Source organism: Mastacembelus armatus, chromosome 4 (assembly GCF_900324485.2).
Source record: "Mastacembelus armatus chromosome 4, fMasArm1.2, whole genome shotgun sequence".
NCBI lineage: Eukaryota > Metazoa > Chordata > Actinopteri > Synbranchiformes > Mastacembelidae > Mastacembelus > Mastacembelus armatus.
The window spans coordinates 8068333-8092120 of record NC_046636.1 but is presented as its reverse complement, the minus strand read 5'-3'; the positions used below and the strand labels follow the sequence as shown (position 1 = coordinate 8092120).

The following is a 23788-nucleotide window of genomic DNA, read 5'->3' as shown; positions in this document are numbered from 1 at the left end:
TTATTTTTATTATTTATTTGTTATGTTGTGGGCAAGACAACACAACAAACGTGTAGGTGTGGCTGAACTCTCAAAAACAATAGATGTTTTTCACAATATTTGACCCTTCATAGACTAAATTATCAGTTGCCCAATGGATAACACAGATTGATCAAAAACGAAAATAATTACTGTGCAAAAAGAGGAGTCATGGCACCTTATAGTTAAACCGAACTCCTACCAGTGTTCATATGCTTTTACGAACTTTTAAAGAAATCCCCCCGGGTTTGTATTTTTTGTTCTATAATTATCACTTTATGCTCCATCGAAATAGCAAGAGAAGTGTTTCGGGTGCAGAGACAGAGAGGTGAAAAATAAACGCAGTTAAAAAATATCCGGGTTAAAGGTTGTTACTCTTGTAAGGTTTGATTCCTCAGGCCATTTCCGCCTTGTTAGCATATTAGCATTTAGCTCCCTGCTCTCTGGAAACTAGTGAACTTCTGTAATTTATTGAGACACCGAGCGCTGTTTTTAACAGGAGTTTCTTTGACAGAAGGAGGCAAGCGTTCAAGGTCTCTGGGCAGAAAGTGTAAGCTAAAAATGAATGAATGTTTGTTTCTTTTACGTATAGTTAAATGCTGTTTTGTTCGTTAGCTAACGACCAGGTCATTGGGCGGCTAACTAACTGTGTTAGCACCAAAGCAGCAAGACAGAGGGTTTGTTATTGTTGTTTCATTAGAGGTTGTGTTTTGATGACAGAAGACACACTCAGCCACATGTGGTCTGTCTGCATTTAGGTCCTCTGGGGCTTTAGCTTCTTCACATGATGTCGAAATGGAAAGTAAAATAATCTCCAACACTAAACTGAGTATTTCTAGACAGTATGTACAAACTAACAGGTGTACTATACTTGTACTTTACTCGTATTTTAGCCTGAAAGTACTACTAGTGTTTTCTTTTCATGCTAGGTTTTCTCCACTATATCTGTTTGACAATGTTAGTTTACATATCAACATGTTTGCTTTAAAACAATTGAAGTGTCTGTAAAATATCATGTAGTGCTGCAAACCTTTAACTTAAAAATGACAGGGATTTGTTTTCAACTATAAAGATTTCCTGTCACAACACACTGAAAGACTAACAAACAGTACCTTTCAGGACATCACCTTAGAAAAGAACCAGCAGATTAATCAATAATAAAACCAGTCATTACTTAAAAAATATGATGCTTTGTTATAACCTGAAACTCCCTAAAAGTATGTCCAACTGAAGCTGATACAAATAAATCATTAGTTGATTAACAGAAGAGTAATAGGCAGCTGTTTTAATAATCGCTGAAGTTTTAATACGGCGTTGCCAAACATTTCACTGTCTCAGCGTGAAGATTTGCCTTAATTGTGACAGTATTTCTCACTTAATTGTTAAACTATTCAGAAAATGAATTCATAGTGAAAATAATAATCTTGTAAAAAGGAGTTAAAAATTAGCACCAGCTCATCCAGCTGCAGTAACTCAGTACTTACTGATGCGTAGCACTAATCAAATTATTATATATGTCACTGTTGTAACGTGTAGCACTGTAGTAATAAAATGTAGAGTATTAAAAGTGCATCTTCCTAACTACATCTATGTATATAACATTTGGAGTTTTACTTATAATGGAGTATTTTTAAAGTGTGGTATCAGTACGTCTGCCACAACTTTTCAGCTTCTATTTTATATGTGGTGTCATGATAAAATATCCAGAAGAGGGTCTAGTAGCCTATAGAAGAACAGAAAAAAGCAGTACAAAGCAATTTCTAAACTTACACTATCCCCTGACTTGCTGTGTCTAGCTGAGTACCACGAGTCTGCAGGTTGTGCAATAAAGAAAGCAGACACACACAGCAGCAGCAGTGTTGATGACATGCCTGGAAACAATAAGGTTGGTTATAGTTTATAAAGGTTAAGACTTTAAGCACTTTTTGCTCTCTGTCACAGAAAAAACTTTACTTTTTAGTTAACACAAAAAAATTAAAACCGGGCCTTCATACAGTTGTCAGCAGTGTGTTTTCCAATTTATGAATTAAATGACAGCACAGGTGTGAAACTTAAGTCCTTGAGGGCCACTGTCCTGCATGTTTTCCAACTTATTGCAGTATTTCTTGTGGAAACAGCAGATGCTGTTTGAGCCTCAGTATCATAAAACTATAGATGTGTACTCAAAGGCGTTTAGGTCCTTGTTGGTTTAAAGTTAAATTTTCATTTAAAAGTCCTTATTACATGTGATTCATGGATTAGAAGATCTTACATGTCTTAGGGGAAATAGAATGAAGAATAACACAATTCATAACCACGGGAATTATTATTATTACATAGTAGTTGTGTTTTAATGGCTTTAAAGTGTATTTAAGTACAAATCTGCAGAACCTAAATCTCAGCAATAAAAATTTTAGCAAAGTATTTAAGCATGTTTTAGCTAAGCGTATTCTTTAGATTAGATCCTACAGACATCCCCATGTGGAGGGTATTACAGATACAATATCTTGTACTATCCATTCTCTGAAAATGTAATTTAGAAGTCATTTAGGAATGTCTCTTTTTTCTTTTTTCTTTCAGAAAATCAAAAATCCTAAAAACCTAGTTACAACTAGTTATTTATGAGAAACTTTACCAGTATTCTGTGAGCCTGTCACAGTAGCCTGTGACAACTGACAGATTTCTGATGTGTGATACCTCTGTTGTGCATACATATTTAGATCATCATAAAGCCCACGTGTGAGATTTCTTATGACAGAGCTGATGAAGGAAGCTGCTAGAGTTGTTTTCTGGGAATGAACATCTTTAGGATTTGCAGTTCATTTTAGTCCCCAGGGAACAAAACGGCTTCATCTGCGGCCTGCACTATGCAGTCTACAGTAAAATGTGGAGGAACAGTGTAACATTTGCCACTGCCATGATACAGACATTGAAGTGTTGGAATCATACAGCTGAGTCACAAGCAGCTGAAGCTGTGGCAGCTGTTGACTGAAGAGCAGTTGTGGCTCCTCAATGGAGCCTGAACTGGGCCTCCACCTCCAGTGATCATTGCATGTGAGCTTTGCGTAGGGCTATGGACTGGTGTTCTACTTTTTAATTAATATCTATTTAAGTAATTTGTCTGCTAGTGCAGGTGCTGCCACTTTGAAGGTCTGGAATTTTTTCTAACTTGAAACAAAACTCTCAGTTTCACATCTTCAGTGCTTATATCCACATATGGTATTTTGCAGGGTGTGAGGACTGGTCCAGGGTTGTTGAACGGTTAATGCACAGAGTAAAGAGGCTAAAAATTGAAGATAAAGCAGAAGACGGCCAGGAAAGGTATGGACACTTTTTCACTCACCAGTGCCTGAACCACAGGTATTCAGATTTAGTTTGCTGCCTAATAAGATAAGTTCTGTATGTGCCCTAAAGGCTAAAATATTTTTATTTCAAACATGTTCTACATTTTATCATCTCTCAAATAAATAGCCTGTCGTCAGCTGAAATTTCTGTGGAGTAGTACTGCTGTGGAGCAATGTTTAATGCATCGCTTGATTCATGCATGTGTAGGAGAATGCATAGCTTTCAGTTTAATGCTAATTCAGCTGAAAGTTGGTGGTGCGTGTCAGCAACTGCATTAATTAAGAATGATAGCTAACAAGCATCCTGATTTTAAACTATTAAGTGTCTTTACAAATGTTTGTGAGACGGGAAATGCATTTCCCTTTCTACTGTCTTCAATGAAACATTTACCTCTATTTGTCCAGTGGCTAGTGTCTGACTTACTGATGAGTCCCAGTGTCTGTCCACAGCATCAGAGAAACACTGGCAGGTATGACTGGGGTCGACGAGCTCTCCGACAGCACAGAGGTGGTGGAGATGGAGGATGTGAATTCCACCCAGTTTCAGGTGGAGAAGCATACCTGGGATGGCCTGCGGAAGATCATCCACAACAGCCGCAAGAGCACTGGTGTGGTTATCAACAAGGCGCCACATGACTTTCAGTTCATCCAGAAAGATGAGACCAGCCCACACTCTCACCGCATCTATTACCTTGGTGAGCTGGGGGACGTGAAACCTTGGATGTGTCAGAAATGTGAATTGAAAAATGGATAATGCTACGAGCTAAATAATGTTATTTTAGACAACAAATATCAACGGATGAATAAAACCCAACTCAGATGTTTTTAGTTTTCAGCAACTTCAGTCTGCAGGTCTAGCTGCTTCATTTTGAAAAGTAGCATGCTCCTGTGAATAATCTGTGAGTACAGCTGGTGAGTCAGAGTTGCCAGCCTGCAGCTGTTTCCAAGCTCATTTGATATCCAAAGATCTGCAGTGAAACGAGTTAGTGTGTGCTGGAATAAACATGAAACTCAACCAGAAACCTAATTTTACTTTGTGGCCATCCTGCATTTATCTGTTGCAGTTGCTGTTGCTGTTCTTTGCTGAAGCAGTTCGTTTTGGTGTTGGATATTATTTCTAGTGTGTCAGGCCTGTAAATGCCAACAATGTCTTCTTTTTAAACTGACATTTTGCACCAACTTTCAAATGGTATGACAAGGAAGCAAAACTATTTTGATAATAGGCCAGAATGCAAAACAGCCATCAGACAGGTTGAGCTTGTAGGATCTCATGGTAATAACATTCTCTGGAACCATTAAAAAAAAATAAAAACAGGCATTTTTCAGGAGTTTGTGTATTATTAAAGAAGTTTTATTTTTTATGGTGCAGAAACAGAACAGGTTCTTATTACTGAGACTGATGAATGTGCAAATGCACCTGAGATTTACAAATGGACATCTGGGACATGTGTACAGTCATATAATTCATGACCAAGAAATAAGGATTCAGCAGAAATCCAGTTGTTTTACAAAACCTTGTCCTCCTCTTCCCTTCTCTATTTTAAGAAAGTCAGCTACTGCAGAAAACACTCAATTTGCAGGGCATTTAAGTGTATATAAACACAGTCATTGGATAAGTGATGACATAATAACAGCACAGAAATCACTGTTTGGTTCCAACAGTCACTGCTAAAGACTTCCAGTGTGGTCATCAGTCAGCTCTTCATACACCCTTTACTAAGTGTGTGTCATAAACGTACAAAGTGCTTAATAGTGGTTCACTAAATCTGGGTTCATCGTTAAAACTTAGTATATGTCTTAGCCAGTGAAGGCTTTAGTGAAGTGTTGCTAGGAAACATCTGTAGCGCTGTCTAATCAAGAGCAATCAACTAATGTAAACAGGAAGACACTATATGTTTTAAGATAGCATAACCACCAAAAACAGTTTTAGGTGCAGAAACAAATATATATCTTTGTTTCAGTTAGAAAAGTTACATCTGGCATTTCCAGATTCTGAATACTAACAACCAATCTCTACGTAAGCAACTTATTTTTTTATTTAGTGGCATGTAAAACTCCACATAATAAGTCCTTACGTTATTATGAGCTTAAATTTGCATTTACAGAAAGCTGCAGATGTCTCCAAAAGTTGTTAGTACATGTCCTGAAAGCCCTCTGTAAGAAGCTTTTATAAGCCACTGTTGATGCTGTTATGTGTTCAACCTGTGCTTGTGTAAAACATCACACATTGGCTTTATTTGGGCTCACATGGTCTTTTTTTTTTTTTTTCCCTCTGTCTGCTCTTACAGGAATGCCTTACGCCAGCAGGGAAAATGCTTTACTCTACTCAGACATTCCCAAGAAGATCCGCAAAGATGCCCTGCTGGTTTTATCATGGAAACAGATGCTGGATCACTTTCGGGTGAGGAGGATTTTTAGCCCTTTTTCTCTTTTCTCATCCTCTTCCCACCAGTTTTTAAAAGGATATTTAATTTTTAGATGATTGTAAGGTAGCCCTTTCTTAATAGTGTTTTCCCAATGGGAATTATTACTACTAGTGTAAAGTTATTCTGAAGACAAAGTAAATTAGATCACTGAGGCTTCAATGATTTTTTTTTTTTTTTTTTGCTATCCACTGTCTGTACAACCTTAAATAACCCTTGTGTTAAAGTGAGCTGTGTTGACTTTATAAACAGAATTTCTTCCTGCTAAATAGAGAACATGATTGTGTTTGTTAAATAGTACGTGTCTTTTCTCTTTTTAATGTTGTTTGCTAATGTGGTCTTACTGTTTGATCTCAATGCCCTGAACAAACTGTCTTAGACTTTGACCTCGGTTGGTCAGCAATGTCGCACTGTTTCCCCTCCCCCTGACCTCAGGCCAGCCCGCACCATGGGAGTTTCTCCCGTGAGGAGGAGTTGCTGCGAGAGAGGAAGCGTTTAGGGGTGTCTGGCATCACATCCTATGACTACCACAGACCCAGCGGCCTCTTCTTGTTCCAGGCCAACAGCAGTCTGTACTACTGCCGTGATGGTCAAAACAACAGCTTCATTGTAAGTTAAAGGAAAATTACATCCCTGAGGCTGCAATGATAAGATGGCTCAAAATGAGAGAGAGGAAAAAAAAGAAAAGATATTTCTGGCATTTTAAAGTCAGTGTTTGGACTGTTTTCAGCCCCCCAAAGAAAATATGAGTAGTCACATTTAAATATGTGACTAAGCATTTGCTATGTTTGGCGAGCATAGAAAATGATCTGATGGATGGTCAATCTTTGTGTTAAACCATGGCAGCTACAATTGTCTTTCATTCATTCTGTCTGTGCAGACCGCTCCCATGAACCCTGTAGAGATTAAAAGCCAGAGTTCAGGCACACGCATGGACCCCAAAATCTGCCTTGGGGACTCTAACTTTATTGGCTTCATAAGAAACAATGACATTTGGGTGACGAGTATTGAGACAGGTGAAGAGAGGAGGCTCACCTACTGCCACAAAGGTCAGTAATAAACATGTTCCCATTTGCAGTCTTATCTGGTACTGGACATTTTATGCACCATTGTTTTATATATCTCTGGTTTTGTTCTAGGTATTGATAACCCAAAAGAGGACCCCAAATCTGCAGGTGTAGCCACTTTTGTCACACAGGAAGAGTTTGATCGCTTCACTGGATACTGGTGGTCACCAGTTGCTCGGGAAGGTCAGTAATGCATCATTGTCACAGTTGATATGAATCATAATGATATTATTTCACGAAGATGGTTTGAGTTAGTAAAAATGAACAACAATAGCTAAGACTGTACAATATGACAGTAAGATTTCAACATTTTTAAGATGCCTACATGTTTTACTGGTCTCCTCTGTTTGGATCAGAATCAGATGGTGGCAAAACTTTGCAGATTTTGTATGAGGAGGTGGACGAGTCTGAGGTTGAGATCATTCATGTCCCATCTCCAGCTCTGGAAGAGCGTAAGACAGACGTCTACAGATATCCACGTGCAGGTACACAAGCTGCTGGTTTTGTATGCAAGATTTAAACATTTTATTTCTGTGGACAAAGACAGAAATATGTTGAAATAAATATAATACATCTATTAGGCAACTAATAGATGACTTGAAACTGACTGGTGTCATACATGAGAACAAACAATATTTTTGGAGTGTGGACAAAACAAAAAAGTTAAAGACATCATCTTTGGCTGGGCTATAACAGGCATTTTCCACCATTTTGTAAAAAATGTATAGCCAAAGCAAATTAGAAAATAGTCAGCAGATTAAAGAGTTATAAAAATAACAATTAGCTTCAGGTATAAAAGTTAAAAACCCCTATACTTTAACATTATTCTTATTAATATTTCAGGATGTGATTCAATTTTATTTATTTCCAGGCAGCAAGAATCCTGATATTACTCTCAAAATAGCAGAAATCAGGACAGACAATGCAGGCAAAGTGAGTGCTCATTGAATGCCACAAAATATCCCAATATGTTGATGTACTGTACTAATCCATGTACAGTGAACAAAACACTGTTTTTATTAGACAGTTCTTCAGTCTGATGTTTTTGTTCTGCTGCAGATCGTGAGCACACAGGAGAAGGAGCTGCCTGTTCCCTTCACCACCCTGTTCCCCAGTGCAGAATACATCACTAGAGCCGGATGGACAAAGGATGGTCAATTGTAAGTGTCTTCTCCAAGAGGCAGAAAAACAGCAGTTTGAACAACCCATAGACATCAGAGGTTAACATATTGCGCATGCTCATCTCATCCTCTCTCTCTCTCTCTCTCTCTCTCTCTCTCTCTGTGTCAGTGCATGGGCAGTTATGATGGACCGACGGCAGCAGCGTCTTCAATTGGTCCTGCTGCCTCCGACGCTCTTCGTCCCAGCTAATCAGGATGAGGCCGGCCGGCAAGAGAGTTTAGATGCACTCAGCGACACAGTCCAGCCCTTCATCATCTACCAAGAGTCCAGTGACATCTGGATCAATGTGAGGCTCAACACCACATCTGAAGCTGAAGCTTAAAAGTTTCTCCTCATCTCTGATTTGGTGTTTTCTAATTAGTGTGAGCAGTGCTTACATTTTGACTTCTGAGGAGAATTTCATACAAATGAATGTGATGAAGTAATAATATTGCTTATCAGTTATTTAGTCTTCTCTGCTGCAGCCACACTTTCCAAACTATGCAAATAAAAAAAAGACAAAGAAAACACTGTTATCTGTTTGTCCTACAGGTCCATGACATCTTCCATCCTTTCATCCAAACCAAGGATGATGAGATCACCTTTATCATAGTAAATGAGTCCAAAACAGGCTTCTGCCACCTGTATAGGATCACATCAGTGATACAGCGGGGCAGGTATCACTGGGCCAAAGGCTACACTCACTCTGAAGGTAACATAATGTGGAGAGCACAAGCTGACTACGTTGAGCACAGACTATGTTGAAATTAAATTTAAAAAACTAGCTTGGCCTTAGCACTTACACCATATCAATTTTGGAATAAAGCACAAATTCAGCAGGGTTTCAGAATTTATCCACATTTTTTTTTGAACATTTGTGCACTTCATTTATTTATTTTTTTAATGGGGACTTAAACCGAGTGTCAAAGCCAACTAAATTTTCAACTGATCCACCTACATGTCTTGTCTTTGTTCTTTTGTCATCAGATGATTTCAAGTGTCCGGTCAAAGAGGAGGTGGCAATAACCAGTGGGGAGTGGGAGGTGCTGGCCAATCATGGAGCAAAGGTAATTCTCTATCCATTTACATATCCTTTCAAGGGCAGCTGATACATTAAAGTCACTGGGCCAATTGAGTGCTAATGAACTGCCTCAATCAGTCACCACCAGGACACTGTTGTAAGCCATATTTTAGGTACAGTGGTTCATGGATCTATGGTTAAAAGCAGTAACCTGAGAAAGGTTAGGGATTTTGTTTCCAGAGGCAGCCATGCTACAACAATAAAAACTTTGCATTAATAAGCATATCAACAGATTTCTTTTTTTTGCTCTGTGTTGTTTGCATAGCGTTCATCCAGTCCTCAGATTTGGGTGGATGAAGGCACAAAGGTGGTTTACTTCCAGGGAACTAAAGACTCTCCTCTGGAGCATCATCTCTATGTGGTGAGCTACGACTCGCCGGGTGAAATCGTCCGACTCACCAAACCTGGATTCTCCCACAGCTGCTCTGTGAGCCCGGTACGAAACCACACATCTGTGCTTACAGCCCCGTGTTAATACCTCAAAACTCTGAAGTTTTTCACACTTTTTTCTCTTTTAAGTTTTACAGTGCTGTGACGCTGAGGGGCGGAAACTATGTGCTAATTCTAAGTGTTTCCTCAGCTTTAGTTGAAAATTTGATTTTGTTGGTTTTGTGTGTCATAAATATCTATTAGTACTTTCGGTAGAAAGAAAATGGTATTGCCATCAGCTTTTAAAACCCCATGAGTTTGTTTCTTTTTGCCACAAGTTTCAGGAGAAATATAATTTTATATCTGTTGTTTTTATATTTTTGAAGATGATGTGATTAACTTGCACTTGTCTTTTTCCTTTCTTCCACACAGACCTTTGACATGTTCGTCAGCCATTACAGCAGCTTGACGACAGCACCCTGTGTACATATCTATAAGCTGAACGGCTTAGACAGCAATCCGCTGCACAAGGAACCACAGTTCTGGGCGAGCATGATGGAGTCCTCTAGTACTGAAAACCAGCTGCTCACCTCAAAGCATATACATAGTTTGTTTTTGATAGGTGTAACATTGCCTGACAGCTGATTAAGCAAGATATTATTTTCTTGTATGTTCTGTTGTTTCCAGGTTTTCCATTTGAAGTCACTCCTCCAGAAATCTTCAGCTTCACAGGGAAGTCTGGCTTCGAGCTCTATGGCATGTTGTACAAACCACAAAACCTGGTCGCCGGCAGAAAACATCCCACCGTCATTTTTGTTTATGGTGGTCCTCAGGTTTGATATCTTCAAAATCCGATTCATATCTTTTTTTGGTGTTAATGTTTACTACCTGTTTTATAATAGCTGTGAGACAGTTTATCTAAACCACTTGATCTTGCTGCTATTATACACAATGCAATGCAACAAAAATTATAATGCAATAATATCATATAAATGATTTTGAAATAAGCTGTTCTGCATAATTAGTTATTTTCCTTTAGGCACTTTTGGTATATTTTGGTGCTAAAATTTGATGTATGACTTTCACTTGTAGCAGACTGTGTCTATATCGCCCGGGTGTTTTTATTTAAGTAAAAAATCCTCTCTACTGTAGCGTTGAGTTTTTAGTTCAGTGTGGACGTGTAGCTTCAACAGGAATAAAGTGTTTGACTATAAAAAAATTACACATTTACAACTGTTATAGTCACAATAACATATTAATTCATGATTAGAAAGAAAGAATATCACCATCTGTATTTGTTTCAACCAAATGAAATGTTTCTCCTGTTTTTCCAGGTGCAGTTGGTGAATAACTCCTTTAAAGGGGTGAAGTATCTGCGATTGAGCACACTGGCGTCTCTGGGCTACGTTGTGGTAGTCATTGATGGGCGAGGATCTTGTCAGCGAGGACTTAAGTTCGAAGGAGCTGTGAAGGACAAAATGGTATTGAAGCAGCACCTCCCCCCTAACATTTAGTGGATGAATAGAAAAAGAGTAGCATAGGGACATAGACACCATAATATGTTTCTACCCTGATTTCTTTGTATTTGTTCTTTCTACATAGCAGTAGAAAAATATTTTGTGTGTGTGCATACTCCATGAAAAGTGAGTGACTTCTCTGTCATCCTGCATCCAGGGTCAGGTGGAAATAGAAGACCAGGTGGAGGGTTTGCACTACATAGCTGACAAGTACAAGTTTGTGGACCTGAGCCGTGTTGCCATCCATGGCTGGTCGTATGGAGGGTTCCTCTCTCTCATGGGCCTCATCCACAAACCCGACATCTTCAAGGTAAAAACCACCAACATTTGATGTTTGACAGCTTGCGGTTAGTGAACACGTAGCACAGTGAAATTAGAAGCCTGAAATCTGTTTATAGATCCTTTAACAGCAAATGAAAATGCAGGAATATAGGAATGTATACTGTGGCATTTCAAAACCTAATGTTGCTTTAGTTCTCAATTCAGCCCCATTAAACTGCTGTTATCACTTTTGTGACTGTTGATGTTTTGGTGTTGCTATCCATTATAGTCATCAGATTTGTTTGTATATGTCTTGCACTGTTACAGTCACAATGGCTTGATAATCAACTCAGCTCACTTTGACGTCCTGTATTTTATTTAGGTTGCCATTGCGGGAGCTCCAGTGACGCTGTGGATAGCCTACGACACCGGATACACAGAGCGATATTTGGACACGCCTGAAAAAAACCCAAAGGGATATGAGGCTTGTTCCGTTGCCCTTCATGTCGACAAACTCCCAAATGAGTGAGAGCTGCCACTTTAAAATGCACTATTTTCACTTGAAATACTGTATATACAGTAGTATATTACTACAGTAACTGCATTCATTTATCTAACAGCTGGCCTGGTTTCTTTCATCATAAATAGAGAAAGTGGTCATAGAAGTTTACAATTTTTCTGTCCTGCTACAGTAGTTGTGCTAGTTTAATTCCCTGCTACATAAGTGTATATAAAGAGAAAGAAAGAAAGGAGGAAGAACATTAACTTTTTACCTTATTGTTAAACACAGGCCCAACAGATTACTGATCCTGCATGGATTTCTTGATGAAAATGTGCACTTTTTTCACACTAACTTCCTGGTTTCTCAACTCATCCGGGCAGGGAAGCCATACAACCTGCAGGTAGGAGGATTTATTTTATGAATGGGTTCACTTCTTAAAGAAAATAAAACAGCAGTGCCAGTGAAGTGTATATATATTGTCATTTCTGAACGTACCAACATGTCCTTGAGCAACACACAATACACTGTCATCATTGTGATTCCTAAAGCTTAATTCCCATACTCTTAGAATCTGTATACAGCCTCTTTCATTGGAATTTGTATTACTGTTTGGCTTTTATTGTTGTTTTTTTCCTTGTACTACAGAGGGTAAAAAATGAATGTTGCACATCAATATGGTTTAAAGGAAATACTGGATAAGGGAAAAAACTAGAAAATGTAGTTCCATGTTCTCCAATGCAGCAGATGCTGACAGGTGCCAAAAAAGAGAGAACAAAATATTCAATTTAAAAGTAAATGTGAACAGTTTCAAGAGTCCAAATGATCTCACAGTGTGTGTATGTGTGTGTTTTTGTTTGTTTGTTTTTTTGTTTTGTTTTTCCAGGTTTATCCCAACGAGCGACACAGCATCCGATGTCCAGAATCTGGAGAACATTATGAGATTATGCTGCTGCACTTCCTCCAGCAGAACCTCTGATAAGCCCTATTACACACTGATCTTCCCTTCCTCGCTTCCTACCCTCCTCTCCTTGTCTCCTCTTTTCAAATTCCTAATCAGCTTCTTTTTCACTCGATTTAATTATATGCTGAATGCAAGCTATGCCAAACCTCATCACACCTCAACAGTTACAGTGTCTTAAAGGTGCTACGACATTTAAGCATCCATAAATGGATTAGTATTCAGTAAAATATTCTGTAAAATTACTGTAAACAAGCATATTGTGCATTTTACAGTGGCAGAAAAAACACTTCTAAACAACCAGAGGGCACCGCTCATCCACAAAAACTGAAAAAGCTGAAGCTTTCTGAGATTCTAGTCGTGGCAGATGGTGGAATTAAAAACAAGGCAGATGCAAAAAGTGGTAAATATCATAAAAGAATGTTTTTTAATGCATCGTTACCAGCAATGCAAGACATAGACGTAGTGAAACGGTCATAGACATTGTCTGTAAATGTCAAGCTTCTTTTGTGCCATTCCTTAGTTTTTGTTGCCCTGGGACACCAGTGACAAAGTTATTTTCCATGAATAAACACTGGAGTGAAACTAAAAAAGTAAAGCTCTCTAAGAGCTTCCAAACACATGCTTAATCCCATTCGTCGCATACGCCATCAGCTCCTTTTTGCTTTGAGACTGTGATCTTTTGTGCTATCATAAATAACTTTCTATGTAGTGTACCACTCTTTAGTAGATCTACGGGGGGGAAAAAAGATATATGCCTCATTTTTATTATGTTATTAAAAAAATATTTTTATGGTTTCTTATGTATTCGTGAATAATAGAAATATGCAGCCATCTGTTGCTTTTTCAGTCGCTTGCTTTGATTTGCGAGGAGCTTCTTTTTCTTTGGCTACTGAGGACTTTTGCACTTCTTATATATTTACCTTGGTGCCAACAAAGTAAACTATGTGATGATGAACTATTGGTAGTCCAAGGTGCCTTGCAAGAGCTTAGGAGCGCCTGCTCATATAGTGTGTGTATATATATATATATATACATATATATATATATATATATCAGGGAATCTGTCTGAGGACCTACGACAATAAAATGCCTTGTTATGTGTGTGTGCCCATTTTTAAGATGAGCTACCATGATCTGTACATGGGTAAATGTACTCTTGAGATATTGAAAAAATAAATACAATTGAACAGTCTTTTTTAAATTGTTGTTACCAAATGAAATATATTACTACACAAAACATTTCCGTGGTAATTTTTAGAGAAATTAAACTGGAAAAAGCAATTGTTATCTTAAGAGTTCAATGAATACTACGTCTGTATTATTATTGATTCATTCACCAGCAGGGAGCAGTATTGCTAAAAAAAGTCCTTGTAACTCATATGATATGAACACAAAACTACACTTCTCGCTTTTTTCCCCCAAAAAAGTGTTGGGAGGCACAAAGAGCCTTTCATTCAAACTCTGCTTGGTGATAAATGTCACATAACATCCACATAAACATAAGCCCTTGTCCACATAGATGCTGAAAACTTACTTTAGTAATAAATTGGGATGGGGCATTTTTTTTATGTTGGATTCAAATTAGTTTGGACATTGAAATAGTTTGGCCAATGCAGTCGCTTTCCATTTTGTGCGGTAGAACTAAAACCCACTTCAGTTTGTAGGATTTGCTCATTTCATTATAATTTAAGGTCCGTGCAAGCGTGTGTGTTAGTGAACAAACATGAATAAAAGGCCAGGATTTATTTAAATACTTTATTTTTATCTGCCTCATATAAATGAGGTAAAAAAAAAGAAGCTTTTAAAATGTATAAATGTTCGAAGTAAGAAAATGCAAAATTTAAGTCCAAAGTAATTTAAACACATACAGCAGATTTTACAAAATAAGATTAGATATAAAGCCCTTATAAAGGGAATAATGTTACAGCTGTCAATATGACATGTCCACTAAAACAATAGTTACCATATGGCATAGCATAGAAACATCTTCCGATCCTGTGCACAGGGAGATCATTAATGTGCTTATTAGAAATAAAAAATTAATTAATCATTTTGTAGTTCCATAGTTAAGACATTCTTGCTTTCTCCAGTTTTAAGTTGCGTTGATCCTCTGCTCAGTCCTTTTTTAGAGGCACTGATTATGAGCTTATTTCTGTTGCGGGTGCGATTTTTAGAACGGTTGTCATCAGAGAGCTGTTTTTTCCCTTTGTGGGTGTCCAGAACATTGCTCGTGTTCTGGTCTGGTGTCTCCTGTGCAGGCCCAGTCTTCTGGGATATCTACCATTAAGGTTTGACTCGCCACAGCTACTGAACCACCAACCACCTGCAAAGAAAGAAACAAAAAAAAAAAAAAAATTTTTATTTTTCCATACAATAAGTTGGAAAATGTGTTTCGTCATTTAGGTGAAATGATCCTTTAACAAGGACTTGAGTGAAGCAGTCGTACCTGTGAGCAGCTCAGCACAGTTGACGTCAGCAGCGAGGTCGTTGTCTCTGTCGGCTGTGGAGAAAGGAAGGCCGGAGGCTCCTGTGGTCATGATTCCCTCCTGAGCCCCAGGTGAAGACTCCTGCTCCAGGTGAAGAGTGAACTTCTCCTCCTCTCCGTCAAGTTGGAACTGATAACGAACTGCTTGCTGCTCTCCAGCCTGGTCAGAGAGCTCCACCTGCAGGATGTAGTGACCTTGTTTGGAGAGAGAGTGGATGTTTTCCAAGCCCAGCCAAAACTCGCCTGAGGAACGACAAAGGATGAGATTAATTTATGTGACTGAGGTTTAGTGAAGCAGATTCTCTCCGAACATTTTGAGTAAACTCTTCTCACCATTGAGGCTGCCGAAGCCTTTCTTGTAACTCTCCCATAGCTGATTAAAGTTTTGGGATCCATCTTGACGTTTCTGAATGACAGTCCATCCTCCTTCTGCAGAGAGAAAAGAGTGAGCTAAATATTTAATACAAAACAGGCTTCTCTAGAGGGTTTCTGCTTTTTAGGGCAAAGCTATGTATGTTATGATTGATCACCCCAGCGTTAAGAGATGGGTGAGTTAGGCTTCCAGGAGTTTTTACAGTGTTTAATAATTAAAACCTGTAAACATAGTTCCTGTGTTACTCACCTGAAGTCATTTCACAGAAGACATTGAAGGGCTGGGAGTTCTCCGGTTGGATTTTGTAGATCCCATTGGATCTCTGCCCTCGTACAAACAGATCATGACAGTCTCTGGCAAAACCTGGAAAAAACCACAACACACAAAACTCTTCAGATCACTAAGATTTTTATTCTCACAGTGGCTGTAGTGTTGGCCTGCAGCTCAGCTTTGATTAGCAGCTTTCATTTCAGAAACTTTGAGAAACGCTAACAGTAAGGCTTCCCCTGCCCTGTAAACATACAGCACAGGAGGTACATTTCAAAGGTTCCTGTCCAAATTTTCTTTGATCTTTGAACTGACTGTGAGCTGTTCTGCCAGCACATCCAACATTATAAATGCTGGTGCAAAGGTAAACTTACAATAGCTCACATATGAATGTGTTTTCACAGCTGCCAATAAATGCCTTCTGTTGCTGCATCGGTTTGCTTTCTTACCTGACGTGGCTTGGCTCTGCTCTGCCTCTCCCCTCAGGGCTGTTTCCTCATCTCTCCGTCTGTGTGATTTTACTCTTTTATGTGCAACCTGAAAGCACAACATGGACCGGGGTTAAAACACCCCAAACAGCACAGTACATTGGCTGAACGGTATCTGATGCAAATGTAGATGTGGTGTAGCTCACCTTGTTCTGCAGTGCTTGCAGGTGCAGACTCTGCTTCTCTAGTTTGTCTTGCTGCTGCTTGATTTTCTCCACCAGCTGGTCAATGCGTCTGTTCTGAGCCACCACCAGCGTCTGAAATAAGCAGCAAAAAAAATTTTGTTTTTCGGAAGTTGTTTGTTGTCATATTTGTTTTTTAAGAAAACATCTACTTTTTAGATCTAATTTGTCTGCAGAGTAGCTGTATGAGCCTATTTAAACCTTAAATGTATACTGCATCCTGGTCTTTTCAGTTTTATTCATCTCAATGCAGCAGCATCTAGTTAGAGAATAATTACACACATATTTATTTTCTCTACACTGAGATCATTTTATTTTTTCTCTCACCTCGATCAATGGGATTCCTGAGTGACTGCTATTGTTTCTGTCGACTGCCGGCTCTGTAAGCACTGCCTCCACCTTCTCCTCGAGCCAGTCCATCCTAGAGTGCATGTCCTCACTCTGCTTCTTCACCTCCTCCACCTTCACCCTCAGCCCCTCAGCCAGCTCCAGAGCCATCTTCACCCTCTTCTCCACCTCTTCACCCGTGGCCTTCAGAACTTTGTCTTGCTCCTGCTGTCTCCTCTCTAGTTCGGCCATCGTGTTGTTAAAGGCTTTCAGTTTGGAGCTGACGTCTCTCATCTGGGTTTTGGTCTTGTCCACGTGCTCCTTCAGGCCCTGGCCCAGCTGCAGGAGGCCGTGAGCCACCACGTTCACATCATCCCAGGAGGCATGCTTGTCCTGGCCTGGTATTGCTCTTCTGTCAGAGGGGAAACCTGCACCAACATGTACCAAAATCATCAAGAGGAGAATGAGTAGCTGTGCCTTCTTCATCTTTGTGTCTGTTCAGAAGCTGGAATCTGTTCAGATATGAGCGCTGCTTCAGATGTCTCCGTCTGTTGTGAGCTGCTGAAAGGCATTGAGGTTTTTATATGGCAGGGCTGCAGCACAGGTCTCCTGTGATTGGCTGCTAGAGCTTGGAGGGGGGATGGAGAAAGATTTGGAGGCGTGGAAAGTCTTTCATTGCCTTCTGAGGACTTGGACCATGATGCAATGAAAGGTCTGAATTACTAGTTAAACATTGTGATAAAGGGACCTAACATGGACTAAGTTTAATATTTGGAGTTCAAACCAGGTGTTTCTCGATGAAACGCATGTTGGCTTCACATTTTTTTCAGTGATATCCATTTTGTATTTATTTTTGTTATACACACACACACACACACACACACATTTATATATATATATATGTACATATATATAATTTCACTTCTCACCCCTACGGGTGGTGTGTGCCTTCCTCAATCTCAGGTCCTCTATCAGAGGTCTGGGAGGTCTGGGTTTGAGGGTTCTTAGCTGTTCCTAGCACTGCACTCTTCTGGACTGAGAGGTCCGATGTTGTTCCTGGGATCTGTTGGAGCCGCTCTCCCAGTTTGGTGGTCACAGTCCAGAGGGAGCCGATTACCACAGCGATCATTTTAGGGCAAGAAAAGCAGTGAAATTTCACTTTTGAGATCTAAAAACCATTAAATAATTGTCATTCTTGCTTTACAGATGGTTTAACCAAGTAATAAAATAGGTGCTTATTAATATTGTTAAATTAATTGACAAAGTCTTTCAGCTGCAGGTCTCCAGCCCTAAAAAAAAAAGTTTATATCCCAACACTCTATAGTTAGATATTGTTCTGTGATAGTGTTTTGCATAATTCATATTTATTATGGCAGCTCTTTGAAAAGATTCGACCCAACACAAAAACATCAGTTTAGTTTTGATATTTTTTGTAAAACTGGAAATTCAAGGCAACGCTGTGAAATGACGTGCAATCTTTAGAAATTAGATAATGACTTGAATCTGTCAGACTGTAAAAACACTACCACTGATAAGTTGGGTACTGTTGTTAACCTCGCTGAGTGGTGCAGACCGGTTGCTGTGTGCCATCAGCATGAATCATAAATGCTGGAAAACAGTCAGAGACAGTGGAGTCAGTGTGAGAAGTAGGGGAAAGTTCAACCCTGAAGCCTTTTTACACACTCACTCCCAACAATCACACACACACCCAGACATAAGGCACGTGTTGTACTGATGAGGTACAGATGTTCTGTTTGTGGCCTTGGTGTATTCTGTCAAAAAGGCATTTTTAAGGAATATTTTGCTTATTCTTATAAAAATAACTTATTGTCGAAACATAAACTTACAAATTTCCCTTTAAACCTTTCATCAGCGACATGTAAAATTATTAGTTATTCAATTAGTCAAACACAAAAACTGAATCAGAAGTTTTGCATTTTTAAAGTATTCCTAGTTTTGGCTTCTCATTTGTGAAAATGTGTTAATTTAATAGTATAAATATTTTAGTCAAAATGGTCGACCAACAGACCGACTCAGATTACCATCCATGTGCTGTGCTGCTAGCTAGGCTAACAACTTCATGACAACTGTCCACAAAAGAGACAGGTCAGTGTTAATATTTGACTCTAGTCACTTAATAACTCCTTGTTTTGTTGTTAAACAAAAAACATTAATGGCCTTATTTGATCCCTTTTCAGCCGTTTGTTATTATCTGACTCAGTACAGAAAAAGTACAAGTGGCTTGAAGGCAACAGCTGACACATTTATATGATGTGTAAAAAGAAAAAACCCAGTATGCAAAATGAAACCAGACAGCCAAAGATTAATTATGCTATTTGCATAGCATTTGGTACAGTTTCCAAGTACAATATGATAGAACTGACAGATGTCTCAAATATGAACAGACACACCTCACTTGTAAGTTTTCCTTTTTTTACCATCAGGACTTTGCTCAGCTCTTTCATAAAATCAATTTTCCTGCTGTTGATGCCTGCGCTTTGCCCATAAACATTACCCTGAGCGTATCTGGGGACTTTTATTTTTGCATCATGCATCTGCACTAGGAACATGGCAGTTCCTGGTGACAGGGCACGTATCTGTGCTGCAGGCTGCTGTTCTGCACGTACCCTCAAACCTCCTGCTCTCAGTCGACGTGAGTCAGAGCATTGTTTCTGCAGCTCTTTCCAGACTCAGTTGGACGAGGCAGTTTTCTTTGCTTGCTCGGCTGCAGCAGAACACAATGTTCGACTTGGTGACGAGCTTGTGCTTGGACACAATAGTTTGCATGTCCATGACTTGGGCAGGTTACAAAAACAGGTGTTTTCATTAAGTTGGAACAAATATGTGAATATCATTGAGAGAGCTGCAGAACAGTTCACACAAGGTAAAAGACACTGAGGGATTTTAAAATCACACTGACTTACATTTGTGGTCATAGTCGTGGCAAACTGTTGAAAACTAAAACTTCAGGGTGAGGATGTGAAGCCAGTTATGAAACCGAGGCTTTATAACTTTTTGTTTAAAGTACAAACCTTACGCATATTTTTGGCCCAAAATTCAGAAGGTGCAGCAACAGCTTTATTATTCTTCATATAATAAACAAGATTCTCATTGTGGGATCTCAATCTATGTCACTGAGGGCAGATATCTAACAAAATGATAATTCTGTCAGTGTTTATCTGCAACTCTTACATTAGTAGGAAGTTAAGATAGTTTGAATCTCCTGAAACATTTGGAAACAATCCTGAATTGTTTCTGAAGCTCAAGAGCACGTTAACTGCAGATTATAACAGCACAGCCTGTCCCATCAGGCACATGTACAGTACATGAGTTTCCACAGAGCAGCGTGGGCGTGGTGGTGGAGATGGTGGGGGTAGACTGTGTTTTTAGGCACCAGTGGGTTAGTGTGTGAAAGGTGAGAGTATTGTCACTTGTCTCGTCTTGCGTCAGCCTCTTGTGAGCAGAAAATAAACCCAGAATCTGTTTTGGATCAGACACGCACAGTAGGAGAGCAAGACAAGCATGTGACCACAGCATCCAGAAGTGCTGCAGCTGGATGAGAAATTATCTAAGTTTTTGAACTTTAACCACCAGTGCTTTCACAGTAATAATCAACAACCTCAAATAGCAAACACAAGACAACACCTGAAGAAAATACACCCAAGAAAAAACTCAAATTAGCAACACATAGACTTTGGTTTTGGTTTGATCATGAGAGATGTTGCAGCAAAGACACTGATTTATAATATTTAAACTATAAAACTGTTTCACATAGTAAGTCCATTAATCCTAATTCATCCAACTCTTATACTTTTATGCTAAACCTGAAACCACTAGGAGTTGGTTAGTGTTGCTTATGAAAACAGGGGGAACAACTAACCTGTCTGAGGCCATCACTGACAAAATCTTCTAGATCCCTGTAGTTAATGCATTAAATCTTGTTTGTTCCATTTATACAAAAGTGTTTAAATGAGGGCAGGACAGTGGATGAGTGGTTAGCACTGTTGCCTCACAGCAAGACGGTTCCTGGTTCGAAACACAGCACGGACCTTTCTGTGATGAGTTTGCATGTTCTCCCTGTGCTTGTGTGGGTTTACTCCAGGTCCTCTGGTTTCCTCCCACAGTCCAAAAACATGGATGTCAGGTTGATTGGTGACTCTAAATTGCCCATAGGAGTGAGTGGGAGTGTGTGAGGTTGTTTGTCTCTATGTGGTCCTGTGATGGACTGGTGACCTGTCCAGGGTGTACCCCTGCCTTTCACCCAAAGAGAGATGGGATAGGCTCCAGCAGATCCCTGTGATCCTAAATGGGAATAAGCGGGTGTAGATAATGGATGGATGGATGTTTTTATAGTTTTTTGGTGGGTTATGTCAGATACGGTCGCTTTCTTCAACTGGAAGAAGAAGTAGTCCCTCACGTCATACCTCATACCATAAGCTTGGTATTTCTACACTCGAATTTTTGTGCAGAATATTCAGTCTTCGTTCTAAGTTAACCAGCAGCTGGATGTAACATCTGGTTTAGTGTACAGACTATTTTCTAATATGACTCAAAGCTAGTATTGCATTGTTCTGTGGAATTTACTCCAGAAAACCACATTTTGCATTTTTATTTTCATGAATTTCTTCAAACCTCTGTCTAATTTAGCTTGTTACAGCTAATAGCCTACCAGTCAGTGACAGTGATATCAGATTTTGTAGACTAGTTAGTTATTTCTTTATTTAATTTTATCTTAATCTTTTCTTCTTTTATTTGTTTATTTTGTAGATACAATGTTTGGACAAAAAAAACAAAACAGTCTCCCATTTTGGCAAGGCTCCTGTGTTTTTTAACATGTGAGGAAGGCTGTTCAGTGCATTTGGCACAGCAGAAAAGTGTGTGAAAGGTAGCGCTCTTAAAAAGCTTCATATGCTGAGGTCATGGGGGATTCATTAAAAGCAGTTGTTATACACAATTCAAAGGTTGATATGCCATCCATTCACTCCCATCCCACTGACCTTTTACCCAGATTCCCCACTCACACAGCATCTGTATCCTTGTGTTCCTGTTCGCTTTGGGACCTGTTGCCTTTTTTTCATTATTCACTTCTCTGGTGTGAACTTTAACCTAGAAAGCAGCTCTGTTTCCCTGGGGCATCCACTGATCAGAGAGAGTAACAGAGGTGTGGGCTTGTAAGTGAGAGTTCAGCTCTGTTTTGTCTGTGTTAGCTATTGTTTTTATGAGTGTTAATGAGGTTTACGGCTACTGTTTTGTTTTAGGTGATTATTTTAGTTTTTGAAGCAGAAAAATAACATTTGAGCGTCGTCATCCTATATAAGATTTCAGTGTGATAATCTGTCAATTAAATGTTATTGTTGTTTTAGCAAATGTGTAATTCCTTATTTATGTATAAAGTAGTTGTATTGATGAGCACTGTCAGATTTGAGCCAGTCAACAGTGACTGGATGACTTTTGACTGAGTAATATTTTTTGACAAATACTGGATAGAAAGAAAATTTGGACAGACGTTGTTGTCTCTCTTAGGGACCAGTTCTTTGGTTTGAGAGGAAGTCATACCAGCCACAGACATTTTTTAACTACAGCTGCTGCTAAGGATCAGAAATAAACTTTAAACCACAGCTTTTATCCACTGTACAGCTTGGTTTTCTTCACCATGAGGATTTCAGCCTCCGAATCCGTTTCCTCCACAGCTTTCTCATGTCAGTTCAAAGTAGTCTCTGTCTTCTGTAACTTTATGAAATCACTGATCGTGCCCAATTCACTTCCACTGTCTCCTCAACCCTGTTGTTGCAGTTGCAGTGCACAAATATTTCTGACAACCAAATATGAGTGTTTTTCTGCAGAGACTGAAATATGCTGTTTTTTTTTCCTTTTCCCTATATGTAAACAAAATCGCCCTCCTCTATCTGATGGACAGATTTTCACTCCACCTTCGAGCATGTCTGTTCAGAATCAACACTCATGTGTTAAAAACTAGTTCTGACAGACCATTTCCTTTATGCAGAGGTACGGACATAATTAATGTTAAGGGCACATTAATGTTTCATGCTGTTATTAACATTAAGTTGTGTGTAGAATAGGAAGAAGAACTCATGGTTATTTTCTTGCCTACACATCTGGCCAGTAGTGTTGTGAGGTGGGTGTGTATGTCAATTGTTGAGATCAGAAAGTCAGATGTAGCCCTGTGAATTGTGCAGTTAGTGGTGGACTAGGTTTCCAGCTGTCTCATCATGTGAAGCAAACTGACACGTTAGTCTCGTACAGACTAGCTTGAGCAGTTGTCAGTGTGCGGCTTTGGGTCAGCTGCTGGATGTTGTGTGTGTTTCTGTTCCCCATTCAGTTGCACAGAAAGCTGTTTTAAAGCAGAAGTTGTGTTTGTGTCATGAAAATCACTCTGCACTTTTACACAAAACCCTTCTCTGTGATGTCTTGCCCTATCATGTCGAAAACAAAGATGGAAGCAAGTGTTTGTCTTCCTGCTCTGGATTATAGTTCCATGCTAATGTGAAGCGTTTTGATTCAAATTCAGCTTAAACTTTACAGGACACTTGATGCTGCTCTCTGCCCACCATGTCAATAATCCGGATACCAGAGCTTTGCCACTGCTAAAAGGTCACTTTTAACCTCTTAAAGATTTGTGCTGATTTCTGCATAGTTTCAAAAATAAAACAGTAAAATAATAACAAATTGTCTAACCTCACCTCACCTTACAGTTCAATTCTTATTGTTTTATTCCATTAAGTATATAAATAACTTGCTGACCTCTGATCTTTTCCAGATGACCTTTTTTTTTGTCGGGTTATTAACAAGATATTAACCTCTGTTTCAGTCCAGACGTCTGTTTACTCACGTGGGGTTAGAGTGGTTCATTGCACCCTCCGTGCCTTTACTTAACGCCCTGCTTGGCCCTGACCTCTGCTGTGAGACAGGTCATACTGCTCTCTTACACCGTTCACCTTTTACCCAGAAACCAGGAGGAAAGC

The 23788-nt window shown here is 39.3% G+C and overlaps 2 protein-coding genes across 6 annotated transcripts; one reads left to right on the top strand and one right to left on the bottom strand.

Moving 5' to 3' along the window:
- The first annotated feature begins 407 nt into the window (after positions 1 to 407).
- On the top strand, positions 408 to 23788 carry LOC113139671 (dipeptidyl peptidase 9-like). 5 transcript variants are annotated; one of them, XR_003296567.2, is made up of 22 exons: positions 408 to 568; positions 3228 to 3318; positions 3792 to 4036; positions 5630 to 5742; positions 6200 to 6373; positions 6645 to 6813; positions 6904 to 7014; positions 7188 to 7316; positions 7703 to 7764; positions 7891 to 7991; positions 8122 to 8299; positions 8545 to 8704; positions 8980 to 9059; positions 9339 to 9509; positions 9875 to 10010; positions 10130 to 10275; positions 10777 to 10923; positions 11117 to 11269; positions 11603 to 11745; positions 12011 to 12122; positions 12606 to 13083; positions 23773 to 23788. XR_003296567.2 is itself a non-coding variant. In XM_026323033.2 (22 exons), exons 3-22 carry the CDS (start codon positions 3263 to 3265, stop codon positions 12696 to 12698), a joined length of 2679 nt encoding a protein of 892 aa, XP_026178818.1. In that variant the 5' UTR covers positions 408 to 568; positions 1815 to 1903; positions 3228 to 3262; the 3' UTR covers positions 12699 to 13884. The 5 variants fall into 5 exon arrangements, 3 of the variants coding, with proteins under 3 accessions (XP_026178818.1, XP_026178817.1, XP_026178819.1); XR_003296566.2 differs by lacking the exon at positions 23773 to 23788 and adding an exon at positions 15087 to 15564; XM_026323033.2 differs by lacking the exon at positions 23773 to 23788 and adding an exon at positions 1815 to 1903 and having other exon boundaries at positions 12606 to 13884.
- LOC113139672 (angiopoietin-related protein 4-like) lies at positions 14508 to 17360 on the bottom strand. The gene is made up of 7 exons (XM_026323035.2): positions 16806 to 17360; positions 16443 to 16553; positions 16258 to 16345; positions 15791 to 15904; positions 15502 to 15597; positions 15130 to 15411; positions 14508 to 15006 (listed from the first exon to the last, which is right to left on the bottom strand). Exons 1-7 carry the CDS (start codon positions 17289 to 17291, stop codon positions 14822 to 14824), a joined length of 1362 nt encoding a protein of 453 aa, XP_026178820.1. The 5' UTR covers positions 17292 to 17360; the 3' UTR covers positions 14508 to 14821.